This window comes from Radiomyces spectabilis, assembly GCF_025331425.1.
Source record: "Radiomyces spectabilis strain NRRL 2753 chromosome Unknown BYT42scaffold_14, whole genome shotgun sequence".
NCBI classification, from domain to species: domain Eukaryota; kingdom Fungi; phylum Mucoromycota; class Mucoromycetes; order Mucorales; family Radiomycetaceae; genus Radiomyces; species Radiomyces spectabilis.
In genome coordinates this window covers 543,699-561,189 of record NW_026251939.1, presented here as the reverse complement: position 1 = coordinate 561,189, position 17,491 = coordinate 543,699, and the positions used below count along the sequence as shown (strand labels likewise).

The window sequence follows — 17,491 nt, the reverse complement described above, 5'->3', positions numbered from 1 at the left end:
ATATCGATAGAGCTAGAAATCAGCTAGAAATAGTAATTATTATGGAGGCATAGCCTTTCCTGAAATGTAAAATTGGAAACACGAAGCCAATAAAAGAAATATATCTGACCAACGTTCATGATGTTATGCAGCGAAAAAAAAAAAAAAAAAAAAATGATGGGAATTCATCAGATTCATCAAAGTGGAATTCACCAGATTCGCCAATTGGATTCCCCAGATTTACAAAGTGAAATTCCCCAGATTTACAAAGCGAAATTCACTTTGTAAATCTGGCGAATTCCACTTTGGTGATCTGGTGAATTCGAACTTTGGAATTTGGCCAATCTAATTTGCGCATCTTGCGAACCTGGCGAATCCATTTTCGCCGTTTTCGCCAGGTCGCCCGATGCACAGACTGCATAATTTGACATATTTCTTATCTAGTGTTTATGATATTTCGTGAATTGCAAGGTCGGATAAACTGGTATGTCATAATAGCTCACACAGCTGCTTCAATTATGTTGCTTTATTCCAAGCCAATGGGTTGGTTTGCTTACTTTTTGATTTATTGTAGAGGTGTCGAGAATAAAAAGAAAAGAGAGAGAGAGAGATAGTGAGAGAGACAGAGAGACAGAGGAAAAAAAAAGGTAGAAAAAATGCCATAATTATTATACAAATCCGAAACCAGTTGAACATTCACTAATCGCTTTGAATAGACTGCTTCTCAGATTCTCGTAGCAATCATATTCCGGCAAATCCACTTGATTGAAACTAAGAAATTTCAAATAATGCATTGATTAGACATAGAACTGTACAAGAGATAGTTTTTTGAATCCTCGCAATCCTCGCAACTTACCATGTATGTGCAGACGGTAATCGTGCATCGCCGCCAAAGTCTTTGTGAATTTGGAATTTCTGAACACCGCCGGAGCCTTGCAAATGGTTGAATCCTTCCAATGGAACCTTGGACGTGCCGGTTGCAAACTGTAGTAATTTCGCTCGTTCTTCTTGATCAAAACTGCGTACGGCTCTCCAGAACCATTGGATTTGAGGCGAGGATGGCGAATAACCACCCTCATAAACCGTGTTGTTCTTCCAATCGTCAATATCAATATCCGGTAAGCCGGAAATGAGCAACTCCAATTCTTGCTCGTTAAAGATCTGAATTAAAGCTGCAGGAACCACATCGTGGAAACCTTGAAGGAAAGCACCAATCTGGTCCTTGATCGCGGTCGTCAACTTGTGCTCCGTTACCAACTTGACGTATTCATGCTTGTTCGCTTCCGTCACAGGGATATCACGGCCATTCGGTTTCAAGTCGACCGTCTTGGTGGTGCCGAAATCGTCCGTTTCAAGACTGAAGGTGAGATCAATGATGTCCGTGATATCGTTATCCAACATCCACACCAAACTCTTGTAGTATTCGGGATCCACCGCTTCCACATCACGATAATCCACCGCACGATTGAGAATATGCTTGTAGAACGATCGCGTAAAGTAAGCATCGAGTAATCGACCGTCATAAATGGCTTTGCCAATCACACGACCAACAAACTTGAAGAAACTCAAGTGATCAGGATTGACCCATGACGCTCGGTTCGGCTGATACGTGAGCTTGTCGGCCGCCGACGTGATGAAAAGAGCATAGTTGGGATTGAACATTTGACGTGCAAGCACCGAGAACCATTCGCGACTCACACCACCGGCATCCACACCTTCTTCATCGTAGAACCGAACCATGAGCTTGCCATACTTGATCTCTTCACCGGTACGACCTTGCAGTTGATGGTAAGAATCCTCAAACACGTACTGACGACGCACATTCAGTTGCAAGGGAGGGAAATGTTCACGAGGTTCCGTGCGCTTGTGCAGTTGCTGCACAAAGTAGTTTCGCTTATTGTCGAATTCAAGCATCTTGGGGTTTCGCACCAAAAGAGAGAACGAACCGCTCATTAACGCTGGATTATTTCGCACCATGATGTTGAGAATCTTTTTATGATCCTCGGTAAACGCAAAGAAGAAATCATCCGGCGATTCCGCACCTGCTTGTTGTTCCGGGTTCGGCGAGGCCGCTTCGTTACTCAACCGCTGGACTTGACCCTTCCCTGTCGCGTATTTCGAGACGACCATGAACGATTCAATCAGAGGCAGTAACACCGTCGCGACATTGATCAGTTCTTCCTTTTCGTGAATCACGGCAAGACAACGACCCAACATCTTCCAAAGCGGCAGAAACTCGAGATCTTCATAGATTTGCAAAACCTGTTTCTCGTTCTTGGTCATTTCCTCCTCGCTGTCCTTGTCATCTTGATTGGACGGCGATTTGCGAGAATACATGTAGTCGAGCGTTTTCAACACACGAAGCAATTTCGCTTGATAAGATGTGGCCGCCGAGAAATGGGCCAACGAAGAACCCTGGATTTCGGTACCACTCATCGCGCTTTCAAGGACAGGCAGCAGTTCTTGTAGATCACGAAGCATCTTTTCTCCCGACTTTTTGGCTGCTGCCACCAGTTCGTTGGTCACCGTCTGAAGAGCACCGTCCAACGCGGCCAAGTGAGAAATGGCACCAAGCGTGTATTGGAAGGTTCGACTGGAACATTCACCGTGGGTAAGAACGTGGACCACCATTTTCAAATAGTGTTCGGGGATCGTCGGCGGTTTGGGAACGTGCTTGTCCGTACTCACCGAGGGAGTAGCCGAAGGTTCATTGCTCGCTTTATCGCCGGCGTCTTGAGATTCCACCTGCTGCTGCTGTTGCTGATGATTTTCGACTTTTTCTTCGTACTTCTTTACCAGCAGAGGGAACGGACGACACATGGCGGCCAAAAGATTCATCAATTGTTCCATGAGGGCCGAGTTGTTGATGAACACGGGACGGTCCAATAAACTCATCAGTACGAGGAGCGGGTATTTGCTAGGGACGGTCGGCTTTTCTTTGCCCTTGCCCTTTTTGCTGTTGCTTCGCTTGATGTTGGCCAGGCTGTCATTTTCCGTCAAAAAGTACGTCAACGACTGGGTATTCCATGACACAACCACATGCAAAAAGTCCAAACATCGCTGCGTAATCAAATTCGGAACGTTTTCGCCAACAAAGTTCATTGACACCGCCGATTTCGTCTTGGGCGCTTGTTTCGCCTTGGATCCGAGGGATAACTGATTGAAACTGCGATCCACCGCTGCCAGATCCGTACTTCCATCTTGCAAAATGCAGATCAACAACGATAACAGATCACCGCGCGTTTTGCTGTTCTCGCACAGGTTGAGTAGTAATCGGTTCAACAGCGACTTGGTAGCGGACTGAGGTACAAACAAGAGACGCGCGAGTGTCGCCAACTGAGCTCGATCGACAAGCTGAATAGTATCGCGATGTCCGCTTTGTTTCTTGGACGATGAAGAAGACGGCTCGCCCTCCCGTCGAGAGGGATGGCGATGACTTGGCAATAAACGGCTACGGAAAGGCGCCGCTGCTGGTTCGTCGCTACCGTTGATTGTGCCAATCTGACTCTCGAGGAAACCTCCAAAGTCGCGAACAATAGCATCCAAGGACGTCATCGTCGTTGGTTCCGGTCGAGTAGTCGCAGGAGCCGTGGTACGGCCGGGACTGGTTTGACGTTGTCGATCGCGACGATTACGTTCAATGGCTTCTTGATGGAGCACTTCTTCGCGAATATCCGGTGGCAAAGCGTCCAAGAACTCGGGACTGATAGAATCATCAGCAGCCGATGGCACGGAAGGCCGGCGTTCTTGCAAGTGCTGATTCACGACTTCTTCTCTCAAATCATCCGGAAGCGCTTCAAGGAATTCTACATCGATACCTGTGCCTGAAATGTCCACAGCTTCACCATTGATCGTGATGGTCGTACGGCCTTGCTCCGTCGATTCCTCGGTGGTGGCACCTTCAGCACCTGCCGTAGAGGGTGTTTCTTCGGGTGACACATCCATTGAATTCTCGGCTGCTGTCTCGGTTTGAACTGGAACGGGTGCTGGCATTTGAGCCTCAGAGGGAACTTGCGTCTGGGATGGAGCTTGCGTCTGAGATTGTGCCTCAGTTTGAGTTGGAGCTTCGGCTTGGGCTTGGGCTTGGGCTTGGGCTTCGCCTTCGCCTTCGGCGGCTTCTCTGCGCTGTTTTTCTTCATCCAAGATCTTCTTCCATGCTTCTAGTTTACGATCTTCTTCTTCTTCTCGTCGCTGGCGATCTTGAGCTTCCTTCTCTTCGAGTTTCTTCTTCTCTTCTTTAGCGTAAGGAATCAATCGTTGCACTAAAACATCCTTCACTTTGGAAATCTTTTCCGTGATAAGTTCGTTGTTGTCATTGTACAGCATCTTGACTTCTTGCTGCCAGCGTTGCGACGTAGTCAATGGGTGGAAATCCTGAAGAATGGAAATGATGTCACGCATCGTTTCATTGTCTCTTGGTGTTGATCGATTCATTGTGTGAGGTTGATGAGGAATCGCTTCGAGATCAAATGCACTTCGATGCGTGTGAGGCGCCGGTGTCGACATATCAATACGCAATGTTTCGCCGTGACCCACATCCGGGGCTTGGCTCAACAAGTTCTCCAACATTCGCACCGCACTACCGCCGATGATATCTTCGAAAGCTTGCAGGTTACCCAGCCCCGACAATCGCTGCGATCGGGACGGCGCATGAATCATGCCACGATCGGCAGTTGCGCTGGAAGAAGCGCGGTTCGTCAAGAGAGGATGCGTAATCACTTCGTCTTCGTTGTTGGTACTGGCTCGGTTATCCCCATGACCTCGGAAAGGTCGGCTCACTACTTGATACGACCCTGTGTCAAACAATGGCATGGTGTGATTTTCATCTAAATGTTCGACGAACAAATCGTCCCTTGGAGCAAGTCGACCACCACGAGGGAATCCCATACGTCGTCGATATCCAAGACCGGATCCACCCACAAACGGAGGCACGTAACCAATACCGCCCAAGGATCGTGAACCAGCTCGCCAACCATCTTCCAACGCATCACCTTCATTCGCTTCCAATTCGTCTGCAAGCAAAGGATTATCCAGATCGGTTTCATCAATGAGTACACCGTCGTTTAATTCACCGTCATCTTCATCAAACGCCTCGGATTCTTCGTCTTCATCAAAATCGGAATGTTCATGCACATCGTAATCCCGACTCTAAACGGCAATACAAAAAAATTGGAAATTACCTAGTTAAACCAATGGTGACTGTAAGAAAGAAAGTGAAAGTCGCCTACCTCGTCATCATAGGCGTCAGGTGCATGGCGACGATGTCGGTGATGTTCAGTGGGTTCGTCATCGGTATCAATTTCGATTTCGGTACGAACATGTAACACGGGACCATCTTCGTCTTGAATATCTTCAAGGTGCCATGTCATTTCACGACCGTCTTCGTCATCCATGTCATCACTCTCGTCCGTATTAAGCGAATGATCAGAATCTTCGTCCGAGTCATCATGGTCATGATCGTCTTCATCACTTTCATCCTATCCCATGTTGTGTGAGATCTCAATTTAAAACGTCCAGGGAATTTGCACTGAGTTACGCTTACCTCGTCTTCATCCATATCAGAATCGTAGCGATGACGATGCATCACCACGTCCATTTCTTGATCCATGTCATCGTCATCCAATTCTTCTTCGCTCATGTCCGACATGTCGCTACCACTTTCTTCATCGTAATCATCTTCGTCATAACTAGAAGAAAAGCCGAGTCAATTAGCACCGGCTGAGGGTTCTGGATTAGTCCAGCATCTTGATTTTTCTCTTACCTGATACCGTCTTCTTCTTCTGAGCTGCCCATATCATCCATGTCATCTTCTTCCATGACGCTGCCATCGAACATGCCGAGGGCAGAGTTACGATACAGATCGGGGGCATCTTCTTCACCGGAATCGGTCGGTACAAATGCTTGCATGTCATCGCGCTTTTTATCTTCTTTGGCCGCCGTGTTTTCAATCTTGATGGCCAACTTGGTCAACTGTTCCAAGGGGCGCAGCATCGCGTTGAGAACTGTCTTGGCTTGAGGATAGTTGACATCCACATCGCTGATTGCACTGGTCAACGTGGCGACAAAATTCTTCTCAAGCATCAATTTGGCCATTTCCAACGACACATCATCCTTATTGGCACGTAATAAGCTCCAGTAAAAGTTGGGTTCGGCATTCAGCAGACGATGACACAAATCCGCCAACACGAGATATTTGCTGTATTTCATCGCCACCGGTTCCGTTGAACCAATCGCGTCTTTGAGAGACCGGATGGTACTTTCCAAAACATACTTTCGGATTTGGGTCAGTTCATTCTTACCGCTCGTATTCGTTTCGGACTTGTTCTTGGATCCCGTCTCATTGCACATGGCCACCAACACCGAAACGGTCCACATGGAAAGCACTTGCTCCTTGCGCGATTTCTCCTCAGTCGCCTTGATGGCATTGTAAGGTAACAGATCGTTGATCAACATGTTCAATAACGAGTGACGCGGACGGGCCACATTGCTGTGACGTCGACGACTGTAGACATAAATGTCGTATTTGCACGATTCGTATGATAACACCAATTCGGCAAGGCACTGCAACAAAAAGCCCGTGTAACCGTACTTGAGGTCGGCCTTTTTCTTCTTGGTCTCTTCATTGTCTTCGGTGGTTTCTGGCGCTTCCAATTTTTCATGACGAACGGTCCATAATTCATTCAGAATATGGTTAATGACGAAATCGGAATGCTCCGAACGTGCACGAGCGTCGCTGCCGTGATGGATGGAAGTTTCGAATTTGCTGGCTTCCATGGGTCCAACCGCCGTTGTCGTCTTCTCAGTCGAAGCATCCATTTCCTCCAATTCTTCTTTCGACTTTAGCTGAATTTGGCGATTCGTATCGGTTTCGTTGTATCGACTTAGCTTGCAAAGTTTGGTCGTCACATTAATAAACGATTCCAAATCGCGGAGAGCAAAATGAGCATTGCCGCGAAGGAAGTAGCCAACTTCCGAATGACGAGGACGAGGTTCTGTGAGCCAATTGCGAATCACTTGTTCCATATGTTCCGTGATGACAGATTTGGTTTCGATGATGTGCCGCAGAATCAGGATAATGAAGGCTTGATGACTCTTGAACCCGTCAATGGATTGAAGCGGTCGATTGAACAAGAGTTCAAGACCGCCGAGTTCGACAAACTGCAAAGCAACCGAATTGTATTTGGTGATACGGACAATGATACGAAGCACAGCATAGGCATCCGACTTTAATACATTGGTCTTCTTGAGAATGTGAATACAAGTCTTGAGTAACACATCCCGTTGGTGATCGGTCATGACAAAATGCTTTTTGTCACTGTCGTCCTTGGTCGATGTAGCATTATTCTCCTTTTGCAGTTTTTCAATCGCGGCGTTAATCATCGATTCATCCGATTGCGAAATCATGGCTTCGAGTACAAGAAATACGGCAGGCAACCATGCTGGCGTCGGTTGGTCGGGATCGGCAATTTCCTTCGAGGATTCAATGACGGTGAACAGGAAAGACAGACGGAGTGCGGTTTCAGGGACCATAGGCTGCACATGCTGCTCTTTCAACATGAGCGCCATTAAACGAAGTTGGGTTCTCAGGGTCGTCGAAGTCGCCTTTTCCGATTTCAGTGTTTCTTCAATATGCGTTGTCAACGAAGACAAGATTCGCTCTGCCGTCGCATTCGCACCTTCGCCTTTGCAAATGACTGACAACAAGTCATGCACATCAAAGACCATGTCGTCACGTTTTTCCACCAAGTCCAATAAAATGGAAGGAAGTGCATCTTTCAATCCTGATCGAATATCATTGAGTTCAACCGTCCTCGCGGTCGGCGCCTTTTGTTTGCCCTTGTCGTTGGCGTCCGATTGAGGGGACCGTGACGGCCGAGTCGAGGATGGCAACGGACGAGTTGAAAGATCAAAAGCGGATGAAAGCATGTCTCTGAATTCATCGGCATCGGCGGCTTCCATATCGCTGTCTTCATCTTGCACTGAAGGCGCATCGCCTGATTCATCAAAAGTATCGGCGTTGGATCCGTCATTTGATTCTTGCGTGGTATTATCTTGAGACGGCGGTTGTCCATTCGAGGAAGCTTCGGTATTACTGGTGATCATGGGCGTAGGATGACTAAACAGGTAATCGACCGCACGAGGAATTTGATTGTTGCATCGTACCATGGCTTGCTCAGCGGCAGTTCGATTGAAACCCATATCTTCCAAGATTTGTACTCCACGACGATCGGGGGTCAAAGGAGCGTGAACGAGGGTCATGGGCGAAGCAAGTGAACCCAAAATGGACGTTGTCGTACCGGAGGCGCGAGGTTCGGTGCCGGTGTGGGGTTCCCCTTCACCTTTCATGATCTGCATGATCACTCTTAACAAGGTGCGTAAAACAAAGCTCGGGAACTGGTGAAGATTTGGACTGTTCAAATGCTTCTTGCATGCCGACAATTTCAAATGGACATTCACCATCCATTCATGAGGATCAAAATAATTGGGCGATTGCTGATCTGTACAAATGAGAGGTGCCGTCACCGGGGAATCATGCAGTAACTTGGGAGACCCGATGTGATGGAGAACCACAAGTAAAAGCTCGATACTGGTATCAATACGAGGTAATAAATCGACTTGGTCTTTATCTTCACGCTGATCCACGGGAATCGACTCAATTCCTTCAGCCATACGCCAGTTCTCATCCAAAATCTCCAGCAAAAGATCAATTGCACCATGGCGCTCAAATGTAACCACCAACGGCGTTTGGAAGGACGCTTGAGCACGGTCATCAAGAATCAACATGGAAATCATTGAGAACATGGACGCCAAATAATCGTATTTGCACGGAGGTGCGTTTTCCCCCTTTGTCTGAGACCAGGTTAAACTGTTCTTCATGATCCTCGTCATCAATTCCGATAATCGAAGTGCTTGATGTCGGAAATTGGTATCAATCATGCGTCGACTACAGGCCACTTTGATCAAGCCTTACATGCAAAAATATAATGTAAGTCCACAGTTCGCGACATCCACGGCTATGTTTAAAAAAGAAGGTTTACCTTGGAATACGGGCATCAAAGCAGGAGGCGTTTCACTGAAAAAGAGCTTAAAGTGTTTGATATTCATGATGCGAGGATCTTTGGCGTCGGGGGTGTCTTGCTTTTTATCCGTCAAAGAGGAACTGGCCGAGGGTTCGGAAGTCGATGATTGAGCATCGCCACCACTCGAGATACCCAAAGGATTCTCAGTGGAAAGATTGTTCACTCCCTTTTTGGCGGGTTTGAATTGATACCACGATTTCGGTACGGATTCACGCAATAAAATGGTTTCCCACACCATGGATCTATGTGCATACATTAATTGAGTTGCTGAAGATTTCTCGTCATTGTCTGCTTTTTAACATACCTATGCAAATGACCTAGAAGCAAAATGATATTGTCATTATCGTCTTGAGACACGAATTCGTTGACCAGAGAGATCCCATTCTTGCCATGGGTTAGAATGGCCGAGCAACAAATGTTGGCAAGAAGCTCAACATAACCAAACATTTCAATCAGTTGACGAAACAACTTGTTTCCACGCTCGATTTTTTCGGTTTCATCGTCTGCTCCAAAAAAAAAGGGCTGAGTCTCTCTGCTAAAACTTTTTCGATAGACAACAAAAAAAAAGTTTGCGAATACGAACCTTTGATGTCGATAAAGTCCTTGACCATGCTTTCGGTTCTTGATGTATCGTCATTGCCGAGGGTGTTTTTAATGGACTGTTTGACCTTTTCACTGATAGCAAGTACGGTGGGCAATGGGCTCACTTCAGTGATGAGACGGAAGAGGTATGCCAACGAATCTGAAGCAATGGAAACTGAGAAATCCGCGGGAAGGAAAGGAAGTGAATAGAAATCCAACAACATTTCAGGGCATCCTTCTTTGACAAATTCACGAATGTTGGACTGATTTTGGAATAGCCCCTCGAGAAACTAGAAAAATAAAAGAGAGCGCCGTACGTCAATAAGCATTTATGTTTTCTTCCTCAGCCACGGCAACTCATCCACTTACTCTGGAGATCAGATCAATAAAAGATACGAGCAGACATTCCACCTTCTCTTCAGCCTTTGGGTCTTCGGTCTTGGTATCTTCCCGATCCGACATTTCCACATCCATCGTTCCGGCTTTCTTGGTCAATTGCAGTAGATGGCTGTTATTGCTTGGTTTGCCGACATCGCTACGACCCATTTCCATCACCTTCTTGATCATGCAAGTAATGCACGAAAATACTTCGGGCTTCAAGGATGGATGATGGCGAATTAACTCGTCCATAGTGCTGCCTAGATTGGTAGACGCATCGATTTCCGACGATTGTCGCAAGAACTCGTGACTCGTCATCATGTCGAAGAAGTGAGGTAACGGTTTCACTTGATTGAACATTTCCAAACCAGGAGGATTGAGACAGATGGCACCAAACGCGTGAACTGCCGCGATCAAGACTTCGCTAGTAGCATTGTCGTAATTGGTGATGGTTTGTAAGAAGCTTTGCGGAAGTTTGGCTTCTTGCAAAATGGGTAACGAAGTCGGCTCATTATGGATAAACGTAGTAATGACATTGGTCGCTGGACAAAATGCATTAGTCATGCTGAACTTTTTTCCCCTTTCTTTCTTCCGTGTGCGCTGCAATCCATTAACTTACTTAGTGCAAATACACTGTTGCCAAACACCTTTGGGTTCTCCATGATAAGTTTCAAAGAGTTGGGCAAGGATGAATCGATCAAGTTACGTAATCCATCGGCGGTGCCTGAGGATTCCATCATACGAATCAAAAACTTCAACATGGTTTTCACCAGCGACAGTCGGTTGTGAGGAGCCAAGGCCCCCAGTGAATTTTCCATGTCCTCAGTAGTTTGGTGACTGGGTTCCACCTCCATTGAATCGCTGGAAGCAAACGTTGCTTGAATGCAATTCTCTACCTCGGTCTAAACACACAATATCCATCATCAGTAAAGGAATAAAAAGAAGAGGTTTTTTTGTACATACCTTGATTCTCGCCAATAAGATATCCAATCCGCCTGCGTTACAGAAAGCTGGGAATGAAGTGGATACGGAGTTCACAATGGTATCCAATAAGCCCACCACTTTGGTTACATTCTGCATCCAAATGCATTAGATGTTTTTGGCTTTGCAACCCTTATCCCAGATTGATTTTATCTTCGTCACCAACTTACTTTGACAAGGATATACTGTTGATTTTCAACGATATGTAGTAGGGTGGGAATGATACCGGCCGACATCAGCATTTGACCTCCTGTTTGAGTCTGTAACAGGTACGACAATAGCGTGAAAAGCGCATCCAAGAATCCTTGAGGAAGTTCTGATTTTCTCTTTTTAGTATTCCCTTTTTCCCTTTTTTTTATCATTGTTCTTCTCGCAATTGACTGTCTACCTGATTTGTCGGTGTTGATGTGACGAAGAATGTGAAGCAAAGGACCATGGTTCGCGGATGCGTTGAACGCGGTGAGTATCTCCGAGAGTTTACTTCGATGTCTTGCAATGGCATCCAGGGCAAAGAGTGCATATGTTTGAACATCCTGGGGTGCGAAGAAAAAAAGAAGTAAGTCATCCAGCATTTTATAAGGTGTGCAAGTGCATTCTTTTGCACATCACTCACGTAGGGAATGGATTTCTCAGGTTGTATAAGTTCGGCGAGGTAGTTGACAAGATGAGGTTCATACACAAACACGCGATTCTGAGCCGTTGTATCCGATACCGTGTGAGCTAATACGAAAGCCAGGTCAATATTAATGATTTCATTAGTAAATTCGTATTGGGCTTACCCATGATGGCAATGGCGAGAATTTGGATAATGAGCAACTGCCTGCGTTCGGTGGGTTGGTTGATGTGTTTGGCAATGCGGATACGATTGGCCAGCTCGAAATGGTATTCAAGGGGGATACTATGCTGCTTCACCAAATCGGCAAATATCTCGCTGTCGTCTCGTGTATCGCCCGCCAGTTGCAAGGAAATTGTATTGACACCCTCGTTTTCCTGGTTGTTATCGGTGCGCGTGAGGTAATATTGCAATTTCAATGTTGTCATTTCTTCCGTAATGACCATATTGTCATCACAGAGACTGGCTAAATGCGTGTCGACTGACCAGCCACGAGCGAGCTCAATACTTTTATCTTGAGGTGCAATGAAGCTCGACCGAATAGCTCGAGGATTATTCACACGCTGCGCCGGACGCAACATCAGACGCAATACCGCTTCCAAAACATCCATATCCGACGTATTAAGCAATGAATTTAAATGCTGCAAACCACGAAAGAAATAATAAAAAAAAATCAAGTGTTTAGTTGGATTGCAAGACGAGATTAGTGAAAGAGTCAGTATACGTTACCTCGTATGAGTTGTAGATATTTCTATTGGTGCAATTTTCGAAAAGGGTCCTTGAAAAGTTGGTGATGGCCAACAGCAAGCGTTTGGTGGAAGAGTCAAAGACTTTGGTTTGGAATTTGTCGAGATCGTACTCTGAGCAAATTCTTTCCAAGATCGAGTCAAAGCGATTGAGCACATGGGTCCAATGAAATAGATCGCCTCGTGGAAAAGTCCAATCCTGGACTTTCTCGGTCCAAATAGGAATCTGGTCTTCTGGATCTTGCTCGAGATGCTTCACAGCAAGACTTAGTGCAGAAGGCTTGATTTGGGATTTTAAAAATTATAGTTAGCTCACATTCCCAAGTTGGCAGGTGGAATGAAGAATAATTACCAGCGATGCCAGTTTCTTTGATGGAGACTTTTTGATCTTCATGATCGTAGACTAGACAACGTAATCGGTGGATCCAGTTCCACGTCAGCAAACACAACGTAAAGGGCGAATGCTTAAAAACGACCAATTTACCTCTGAAAATCAAAAAAGGAAAAAGGTATTAAAAGATCTCCAGCAACTATATAACTTTTTACAACCCAATGAAGAAAGAAAGCAAAAGACGTGCAGAAAAAAAAAAGAGAGAAATAAAAGAAAGGGTTGAGTGAGAAAAGAGAGGATACGGACACTCTTCGCAGCAGACACAAACGGATACGTCATTATAATTCACACTCCGACGCTCCAGGAGCATTCAGCTTGCCCAGCTCAAGAGAACAAACGGCTTTTTTTAATCCGCGTTGTTCATGCTAATTCACCCATGCCCATAATGCGACCATCATTGGGCCATTCAGCTACTAATAAGTTTATCATATGAACCGGAACAAAACTGTCAATTCATCAAACAGTTTTCGACAAAAGCATGTGAACAGCGACAACAAGACATTGACCAACGTTGTTGAATGCTTCGTTTTGATCGTGGGGAGCTGGTTTAAATATTGCTACATGAATATGATTGCGATTGCTTGCCTTACAAATTGTGAATCTACATGCAGTGTGTATTAAGCAGTGAAAACGGCCATTCCCTTGTTTAACTGAATCATTGAGCCTATAGACGATCCACGCGCCACTGGAAACAATACAACGTCCCAGACAAAAAAGTAAGAAGTCGTCCTCAGTGGATGAACTCGGTAGACTCCTTTTTTTTAAAAAAAAAATTACAGACCACGACGATGCATTACTCTATACAGTGGACTGAATTATACAAAAAGTCTTGCATGAAACGGTAGGTTGTTAAAACGGGAGATGGGTGGTACGACTTTATCTTCTCGTGACACTTTTCGACTCAATCACTGTGGAGAAAAATTTTCAAGAAAATACAAGGGAACATTAATTACCACAGATGAGTTTACCGTTTTATTGCAATGCTGAACCCATCGAAGGAGAGTTGATTTACCCTTGAATAGTGTTAGTTTCTATGTAGCAATGGGGGATCATATAGTATGTGAAGGGTTGATGGGGAATAGCCAGCATGAACGAAAAAAATGTCAAGCCATTGAACCGACCAGCGAATGACATTGTCAGATTTTGAAGGTCAGAAATTGTGAGTAGGGTTTCCAGAGTTTTTTGCATGAATAAGCTTTATGATTCATTCAACGCAAAAAATAAAGCACCCCTTGTAAGCTTCCTCTTTTCAGATCCATTTGATTTTGCACAATGGACGATTGCGGGATGAACAATCCATCTCCTATGATGACTCCACCTTTGGCCAACGGTGAATTTTCGGCCTTGCACTCGAAGAAATACGACACCACCCGTGGTCGCGTTCCGCAGCCGACAATGTCTGGTCACGTTGGATCCTCGGCGCAGCTGTCCACGCAACTAGAGCATATCAGAGAGTACTTTTTGCAACTGGATGATCATCAAAGACGGCTCTACCTGTTCGAGCTGCTGAGTTGTTGCGACAGGTCTCTCCTACAATTTGTGAAATTACTGTGTCTGCCCAAATGTCACGTCGACTTTCTCGAGCACCTACCCATTGAACTGGCACTGCACGTTGTTTCTTTTCTTGACAATCCTCGCACATTGGCCGAAGCTTCACATGTATCGCGTTGCTGGCACGCGCTTTTGAATGACGAGGCTGTTTGGAGACAAATGTATTTTCGGTGTTTCCCGCATGTGCCCATCTCAGTCCTACAAGCCAACTCGTATCACGGTCGCTTTATTCGCACTCACCATATAGAATCGGGATGGACTAAAGGCGGCAATCTCATCACCTATTGTGATAACGCTATTGGCAGTGATCTGACGACGTGTCTCCAGCTTGACGATCGTTACTTTGTGGTTGGAAGCGACAACCATTGTGTGGAGATATATGACAGCACCACGGGTCACCATGTCCATACATTAAGAGGTCATGCAGGCGGCGTTTGGTGCTGTCACTTCATCACATTGAAGGATACCTCGCTTTTGCTGACGGGCGGTTGTGATCGGTAAAAAAATAAAAATAAGCTGGAGGCTGCTGCTGTCATGTAGAAATCGGGGGACTAAATCTCCTTTTTAGGGAAGCGCGGCTTTGGGATATGCATACCGGAAAAACGCTCCGTGTGTTCCGAGGACATACTTCCACAATTCGGTGTCTTCGGCTGTGCAATCAGCGCCTGGCCGTTACCGGCTCCCGCGATGCCACTATCCGGGTATGGGACATTGAACGAGGTTGTATTCGCCATGTTTGTCGAGGTCATCAAGCCAGCATTCGATGTTTAGACGTGCATCACCGCCGAATCGTTTCGGGATCGTATGATGCCACCGCTCGGTTATGGGATTTGGAAACCGGCGAATGTATCCATTTATTACTTGGTCATTATTCGCAGATTTATGCTATCGCGTTTGACGGGCAGAGGATCGCTACGGGATCATTGGATGCAAGTGTGCGAATTTGGTGTCCGGATACGGGAAATTGTTTAGCAACATTACAAGGGCACACGTCCTTAGTAGGCCATGTACGGTTACAACCACTCGGCCAAGGTGAAACGCCGTTACTTGTAACAGCTGGCAGCGATGGCTGTGTCCGCATATGGAACCTTGATACGTTCAGGTGCACCCACCGTATAGAGGCGCATGACAATTCGGTCACTAGCTTGCAATGTGATGATCAACGTATTTTGAGCGGCGGAAGCGACGGAAGAGTGAAATTATGGGATATTCATACAGGCAACATCATACGATCATTTACGCAGGGCGGAAGGACGGTATGGAAGCTCGACTTTATCTACAGCAAAGCCGTTGTCCTGTTGCAGAGGCGGCTATACAGCAATTGCGACGATTATCTCGAAACCGTCATCGAACTCCATGACCTTGAAAATATAAAATAATGATATCCTTTAGATCGCAGTTTCCTTTTTCTGCCCCCAAGAAAACGCTTGTCTGCATTCAATAAATACCACTCATCGCAAATCTACTAAAAGAAAAAATATCCAACGGCATGTTTTGATCCTTTCTATTTTGGCCCTCAATGGTCAACTCTGTTTGAGACAAACGTTATGCAAGAGGCGGGCACTCGTCGTCATTTCTGGCTTTGACAGTATGCACATCAGAAGAAAGCCATATATTTCGTACTGTAGTAAACCCGTTTCTATAGTAATATGAACGTGGACGTTACATTGTATCGAGTTGCTTTCCCCAGACAACATGAATTTTTCTGGAATCTCGGGCAAAGTAGTAGTTGTAATTTTTCAGCGCCGACTCGAGGACTACGGGAGCGACCATCAACATGGATGCGGATATCGTATTTCCGTCGCTCAGTGCATGCTTGTAGATGAAACGTCGTAGCCGGTCCTGTTTGCTCAGCCCATGGATATGACTATCACACAGTGTTCCCTTTGCTTGCATCAACCGCTGCTGCTGCCTCAGTCGTCCTTGACAGCCTTGTTCAAGCTTTGCTCAGTATTGGAGCGGTTTTTCATGTAGTCAGTTTTCGGCAGAGATGATTTCTGTGAATGTATCTCTCTCCACAATATATGATCGGCGCTCGCGGATGAGGAGAGAACATTCCCAGATTTCTTCTGGCATAGGATGGGATGGATCGAGAACAACATTCTGGGAAGGGAGTTTTCATTATTTACTTGCATTTATGTATTTATTTACTTTGTCTACTTCTTTCAGTATGCAGACCAATCTAAGCAAGAAGTACAACATGAACTCATGGTTTCCCGACAAAAAACCTGCACCTCAGAGTCATGTTTCTGGCTTTCCATGTTTCATGAAAGCTGAGACAGCGAAAGACTGAACACATCCATATTTAAGAGCATGCTGTGAGCTTAATATGAATGACGGCTGCGCTTTTCCGTCACGTATGCTGAACGGTTTATTAAGAGTTTGGTCAAATTAGAGACCCGAAGCAGGTCAAAGCAAAGCACCTGCAGTGTAATAATACTTGTGATGATTCGTCCAATTGTGCAGCTGCTGTATTAGGGAAAGTCCTGTAGGTGTATGCTTAACACGTTGCTCTGGAAGAAAGCGAAAGCACTTATTTGCACTCTTTTTTTTCTCGTGTCTATATAGAAGTACAATGATGAAAGAATTCTATAAAAGATAAAAAAGTAGAAGATGGTGTCATCTACAAGACGCTTTTCTGGGAATCTTTTTTTTTAGGTTTTTTTCTGGATTATGGAGATGGCGTTTGTTGGATAGCTTTATTTACAACCATGGTGTAGAATTTAAGATTTCGCCACGGAACAAAACAGAAGGCAGAATCTCAGCCAAGATGCTATGGAGGCCAATATGAAGGCAATCCTCCGAGAGAACGGGCAATACGGTCCTGAAGTAGTTATATGGCTCGTTCTGCAATCAGCTAAATCTTTCAAGTATAATCTCAGCGGAAATAGCCATAAGCACACTAGTAGGTTTCAGGAGGTTCAAACATAAACGGTCAATGGAATAGATGAATCGAGAAAGTTCACTATCACCATCGTCATGGAGTTATTTCCAGCCGCAGAAAAATCTCCGTAAATGGATGCTTGGCCATGACGAAATGTAAATGATTGGTTACCAAGCGACGATGGCCTCCGTCGTCATCGCGATGACTTGGGGCTTTTTTTTTTGTATGTGTACGTGTTGTTTGTGGCGGCGCGATGAGGAACTATTTTTTTTTTTTTTTTTTTCATGTGAATTAAATGAAAAATCT

At 45.5% G+C, this 17,491-nt stretch overlaps 2 protein-coding genes across 2 annotated transcripts; one reads left to right on the top strand and one right to left on the bottom strand.

The window, feature by feature from the left end:
- Window positions 1–468: 468 nt before the first annotated feature.
- On the bottom strand, window positions 469–12,978 carry BYT42DRAFT_522115 (uncharacterized protein). The gene is made up of 18 exons (XM_051565288.1): window positions 12,844–12,978; window positions 12,712–12,762; window positions 12,343–12,639; window positions 11,780–12,254; window positions 11,614–11,720; window positions 11,389–11,533; window positions 11,171–11,316; window positions 10,983–11,093; window positions 10,639–10,921; window positions 10,011–10,561; window positions 9,643–9,931; window positions 9,364–9,562; window positions 9,018–9,301; window positions 5,741–8,945; window positions 5,522–5,666; window positions 5,208–5,456; window positions 836–5,127; window positions 469–750 (listed from the first exon to the last, which is right to left on the bottom strand). The coding sequence occupies exons 2-18, from the start codon at window positions 12,751–12,753 to the stop codon at window positions 648–650; spliced, it is 10,923 nt and encodes a 3,640-aa protein (XP_051419413.1). The 5' UTR covers window positions 12,754–12,762; window positions 12,844–12,978; the 3' UTR covers window positions 469–647.
- Window positions 12,979–14,145: 1,167 nt separating this feature from the next.
- Window positions 14,146–15,680, top strand: BYT42DRAFT_503928 (WD40-repeat-containing domain protein; the record flags this gene model as incomplete). The annotated part of the gene is made up of 2 exons (XM_051564937.1): window positions 14,146–14,798; window positions 14,870–15,680. The coding sequence occupies 2 exons, from the start codon at window positions 14,146–14,148 to the stop codon at window positions 15,678–15,680; spliced, it is 1,464 nt and encodes a 487-aa protein (XP_051419412.1).
- Between the last annotated feature and the right edge of the window lie 1,811 nt (window positions 15,681–17,491).